This window comes from Macaca nemestrina, chromosome 1, assembly GCF_043159975.1.
Source record: "Macaca nemestrina isolate mMacNem1 chromosome 1, mMacNem.hap1, whole genome shotgun sequence".
NCBI classification, from domain to species: Eukaryota; Metazoa; Chordata; class Mammalia; order Primates; family Cercopithecidae; genus Macaca; species Macaca nemestrina.
The window spans coordinates 195,977,303-195,983,302 of record NC_092125.1 but is presented as its reverse complement, the minus strand read 5'-3'; the positions used below and the strand labels follow the sequence as shown (position 1 = coordinate 195,983,302).

Genomic DNA, 6,000 nt, shown 5'->3' with positions numbered 1-6,000 from the left:
TAAAGTTGAAAATTGAATGTCAGTTTTATTATGGTGGATTTTCTCCCGTGTCTTCACGACTCACAGCACTGAGTGTGCTAACCAATGGTGAGCTTAGTCAGGGTACTAGGCTCAGGAAATAGCTGCCATTCTTGCTACCAAGTGGCCTCACATAATTATCTTAAGGCAGCTCTTGAGCTGAAACAGGTGGGGCTGGTAATTGGCAGCCTCAAGTAAAATAGGAGGAGAGATATAGAGGCTCAGAGTGGGTTGCAGAGGAACTGGTGAATAAATTCTTGAGCCTTTTTCTTCTCTGTCATATCAAGCTTTTGGTGACCAGCTGGGTTTCGAAGCAATAAGCTGCCAAATATGCTAGCTGCAAGAAAAAAAACAGAAAAGAAATGATTCAGCAAAAGAAGGTACTAAAGACACACATCACTTAACAACAGGGATATGTTCTGAGAAATGTGTCATTAAGTGATTTCGTCATTGTGCAAACATCATAGAGTGTACTTAAACTTTCACAAACTTACACTTGTACTTACACAATTCTATATGGTATAGTCTATTGCTCCTAGGCTTCTGTACAGCATGTTACTATACTGAATACTACAGGCAGTTGTAACACAGTGCTAAGTATGTGTATATCCAAATATATCTAAACATAGGAAAGGCACATCAAAAATACAGTATTATGAGCCGGGCATGGTGGCTCACACCTGTCATCCCAGCACTTTGGGAAGCCAAAGCAGGCAGATCACTAGAGGCCACGAGTTCAAGACCAAGCTAGGCCAACATGATGAAACCCCATCTCTACTAAAAATACAAAAATTAGCCTGTCCTGCCAGTGGGCTTTCCAATGGGAATGGTGCTGTGTCAGAGGTGGCTGAGGCTGGGAGGTTGTAGGGGAGACGGCCCTGCTTGGTGTCCTGCCTCTCTGGTTCCTGCCTCCTCCCCCCACCACCCCCTGTCCCCAGTGGGGGCTCGTCCCCAGGCTGAGACAAGGTTCCATGAGCGTGGTAGGGATGGCTGAGGTGTGGGCATTGGAGGGTGTGGCCCTGTGGCCCCTGTCCGAGGGGTGGCTGTGAGGGCCGGGGTGGCCATCTGGCTCCCAGCCCTCTCCCATCCCGCAGCAGGGAGGGTGGGCACGTTGGGCTGGTCACTGCCCTTAAAAAAAAAAAAAAAAAAAAAGGGCCAGGCGCGGAGGCTCAGCCCTCTAATCCCAGCACTTTGGGAGGCCGAGGCAGGCGGAATCATGAGGTCAAGAGATTGAGACCATCCTGGCCAACATGGTGAAACCCTGTCTCTACTAAAAATACAAAAATTAGCTGGGTGTGGTGGTGCACGCCTGTAGTCCCAGCTACTTGTAAGGCTGAGGCAGGAGAATTGCTTGAACCCGGGAGGTGGAGGTTGCAGTGAGCTGAGATCACGCCACTGCGCTCCAGCCTGGCGACAGAGCGAGACTCCGTCTCTAAAAAAATTAATTAATTAATTAAATTTAATTAAAAAGCTAGGCATAGTGGCAAGCGCCTATAATCCCAGCTACTCAGGAGGCCAAGGCAGAAGAATCACTTGAACCCAGGAGGTGGAGGTTGCAGTGAGCTGAGATCACACCACTGCACTCCAGCCTGGCTGACAGAGTGAGACTTTCTTAAGCACACACACACACACGCATACACAAACACACACACAAAACCACAGTATTATAATCTTATTGGCCCTCCATCGTATATGTGGTCCTTTGTTGACCAAGATGATATATGGTACATGACTATATTTTTTTTGGGGGGCGGGGGGATGGAGTCTCACTCTGTCGCCCAGGCTGGAGTGCAGCGGCATCTCGGGTCACTGCAGCCTCCGCCTCCCGGTTTCAAGCAATTCTCCCAACTCAGCCTCCCGTTTAGCTGGGATTACAGGCATGCGCCACCACACCCAGCTAATTTTTTTATTTTTAGTACAGGTGGGGTTTCACCATGTTGGCCAGGCTGGTCTCAAACTCCTGACCTCAGGTGATCCGCCCACCTCAGCCTCACAAAGTGCTCGGATTACAGGTGTGAGCCACCACACCCAGCCCATGACTATACTTATTCTTGTGTTGTTAGGAGTAGGGAGGAGTGTCCAAATGCAAAACTTGCTGCTTTAAAAAATCTTTGCCCAGAGCTTGCCATTTTAGTTCTACTGCAAGGGACCTGGGATCCTCCTCAACCTCATTTCTCATTACGAGTCTCTCAGTTTGCAGAAATGCTTTCCATAGACATTTGGCTGCTTACCTAGAATATTCTCATCCAAATGATTTTTTGCTGAATTTTTCAGCAGTTCTTGTAAAAACGCCATCAAGTAGTGGAAGACATTTTTGTAGAATGTGGGGAGAGTAGAAATGACCTGAAAGAGAAAGAACTGGCATTTGTCTTTTGTTCACTGAATTATTTGTCAAGTGGCTCCTATAGTCCAAGAACTGTGTACACGATCCAAGTGCACGAGAAAGACTGTGCACAGAAAACTGGTTGCTTACTACTTGGCATAAGTACCAAAAGAGAGGTAGGGGTCAAATGCAACATGAATTTAGAAGTCAAACTTTTAACTACATGTTCCTGTAAGACTGAAGGAAATAAGACATTTTAGTTGGGTCTTGAATATAAGACAAAATTGGACTTACAGAGATAAGAACTGGGGTTATTTAGAGCAAAGAAAGTATAAAAAAGGGCAGGAGAAGGGAAATAGTGAGATAAGTAGAGAGAACACTTTATGAGAAGTCAATTTTGGCAGGAGCATAACTAGAAGGGTTGATCAGGCCCTGATCAATGAGTACTCCAGCTATCTGCATATCAATCAGTTTGGAAGCTTGAACAAAATAGATTCCAAAAGTGATTATGGGCCGGGCTCAGTGGCTCATGCCTATAGGCTGGGCTCAGTGGCTCATGCCTATAATCCCAGCACTTTGGGAGGCCGAAGCAGGTGGATCACCTGAGGTCAGGAGTTCGAGACCAGCCCAGCCAACATGGTGAAACCCCATCTCTACTAAAAATACAAAAATTAGCCAGGCGTGGTGGTGCACGCCTGTAATCCCAGCTACACAGGAGGCTGGGGCAGGAGAATCACTTGAACCTGGGAGGCAGAGGTTACAGTGAGCCGAGATCGTGCAATTCATTCCAGCCTAGGTAATACAGCAAGACTCCATCTCAAAAAAAAAAAAAAAAAAGTGATTGTGATTCAGTGGATTTGGGGTATGGCTTTAGAATCTCTATTATTGGCAAGTTTTCTAGATTATTCTGCCAAGGCCTATTGTATGTGTGAACCACCAAGCTAGATCATAGAAAGTCTTCGATATTTAAGATCAGTAATTGGCAATAGAGAGCCAAGTATGGTTTTTGACCAACAGTCACATGACAATAGCTTTAGAATACACAATCTGATGGCAGTGTGCAAAACAAATCAACAGGAGACCGTGAATGCAGGGCACTGAGCCAAGCTAGGTACAATGAGAATGGAAGAGAGAGGATGGGGGATAGAGCAACGAGACTGGCAATGAGAATGGAAGAGAGAGGATGGGGGATAGAGTAACGAGACTGGGCACGCGGGAGGCAAGGAGAGGGTGGAGTCAGAAATGACTCAGGTTTTGAGGTTGACTCACTGGAATTAAGGTTGATGCCATTAAAAGAAACAAAGACATAAGAGAAAGAACAGGTTGGAGAAGGAAAGATAAGGTGTTCAGTTTCTGAGATGCTGCACTTGAGGAACTGTGTCCACTCTGTTCCCTCAGCCCCATGGGGTCTGGGGCTAACCACATGATGCTCAATGCTTCCTCTCACCTGTTTGCTTGCTGTGTAGTTGCCAGAACACTCCAAGCAGTTATGGTAGGCGCTGTAACAGATGACAGGCTCTGGAAGGCTCTCCAGGAAAAGCAGCAGGGCTTCAGCTACAGAATGATTGCTGGCAGCTTTTGGCCCGTTGTTAAGGAACCGATGATGCTGCTGCCCATGGTTAGGAAAAGGCCCAGGAGCAAGCACATGCCAGAAGTGCTGACTGCCCTGTCAGGCTCTCTGCTCAGGGCTAGGATGCCAGCCTAACTTCTCGAAGGGGCCACATTGTTTGTCAGGTGAGCCAGGCCCTCCTGAGTTCCTGCTCTATTGGTTGCTTAAAGTTGTAAATTCTTAGCCTGGGCTACATGGTGAAACCCTGCCTCTATAAAAAGTTCAAAAATTAGCCAGGTGTGGTAGTATGTACCTGTGGTCCAAGCTACTCGGGAGGCTGAGGTGAGAGGATTGCTTGAGCCCAGGAGGTAAAGGCTGCAGTGATCCGAGATCACACTACTGCACTCCAGCCTGGGTGATAGAGATGGACCCTATCTCAAAAAAATAAAATGAAATAAAATTGTAAAGCCTTCTCTATGCAAACTTTAAATAAAACATGGTAGCTGAGGATACAATATCAGATTTTGAGCCATAAAATACTTTCCTTTTTCTCACCTGTCTCACTCACATTCTCTCTCTCTCTCACTCATATTCTCTCTCTCTGTCTCTCTCACACACGCACAGTTGAATGTCTGAAGGATACAGAGGTTATCAATCATTCCAGTATCCAAGCAGTCCCTGACATGTTCAAATTCTGACCTCAGGCCTGGTTGCTGAAACAGATCTTCCTGCAAAAGGGAACACAGTAACAAAACAATTGTTTTCTCAGAAAATCATGAATGATTTCCTGACCTGGCAATATCACTAGCAGAATGCAAAAAGGAGCAGTGTGGTGAGGCCTCTGAATCACCCTGACAGATGATCTGATTTAGGCTGATGTGGCTAATTCATCTTGCAGGACTTCCCAGGCAAGTTTCTAAAATAGGTCTTCAGGCATCTACTATAAAACTATGGGTAGGGCACACAACACACAAGAAGATCCAACATTGGAGAAAACATAAAGGCAGCTATGTTTCCTGCAGTAGTATAGAGGGATTACCCAGGGGGAAAAAAATGAAGAAAATATACAGTGCATAAGAGCATAAGAGAACACTAACAAGGCACCTCAATGCTTTGGGCAAATAAGATTATGGCAGCGGTCAGGCATGTTGGCTCACGCCTGTAATCCCAGCACTTTAGGAGGCAGAGGCGGGTGGATCACGGGATTGAGACCATCCTGGCCAACATGGTGAAAGCCTGTCTCTAAAAAAATACAAAAATTAGCTGGGCTTGGTGGTACATGCCTGTAATCCCAGCTACTTGAGAAGCTGAGGCAGGAGAATTGCTACAACCCGGGAGGTGGAGGTTGCAGTGAGCCAAGATGGTGAACTGCACCCCAGCTTGGTGACAGAGCAAGACTCCATCTCAATAAAAACAGATTATGGCAACAAAGCTATTTCCATTAGTCTCAGGATACTTTATGTTCATTTGTTTTATAAAATGACTTAATACCATGTAACTGTATTAATAATAACAATATTATATGTATTGCTCAAAAGTTTCATTTGAAAGGAGGGCTATAGAGAAAGTAGAATAGTACAGCACTGAAGAATATGACTTCTCTAGCCAGATTCACTGTATTCAAATTCTACCTCTGCCCATTTATCAGCTTGGGGACATTAACCAAGTTATTCACCTTTCCAGGCATCTGTTTCCTCATCTGAGAACTACTGTGAAAACTAGAGGCAATGCTGTAAAAAAGTTAGAATAGTGATTGGTACACTGCAACTCTCAATAAATGTGAGGAGGAAAAAAATGGAATATCATAAGAATGCATATTTAAAAAAAAAAAACAGATGTTGCTCTGAAGTGGTCAAGTGGGCTTGTAGTTGGTATAGGTCTCCCTGAAACCTACATAAACAGGTCAGTGAAACTAACTGATCTGATTAGTGAAGCCTGCCCTAGTCACTCTAGAAATCAGGCCTCCAAATTTGTGGCCCAGGGGTTGCATCTGGTCCCCTACCTCTGCTTGGTTTATCAACAAGTTGGCCCCACCCATTCCCAGAAGCTGGTGAGAGTTCCTGAAGGAGAGCGATGACGTCCTGAGAGGCCTCCAGGCAGCTTTCCGGCT

The 6,000-nt window shown here is 45.6% G+C and overlaps 1 protein-coding gene across 1 annotated transcript in view; it reads right to left on the bottom strand.

Moving 5' to 3' along the window:
* LOC105495220 (inositol polyphosphate-5-phosphatase B) overlaps positions 1-6,000 on the bottom strand; it is an 84,279-nt gene continuing 78,279 nt past the window's right edge. The window contains 4 exon segments of the mRNA XM_071095892.1: positions 1-355; positions 2,250-2,361; positions 3,789-3,916; positions 4,534-4,618. Coding sequence (XP_070951993.1) covers positions 240-355; positions 2,250-2,361; positions 3,789-3,916; positions 4,534-4,618 — 441 coding nt within the window. The 3' untranslated portion in view covers positions 1-239.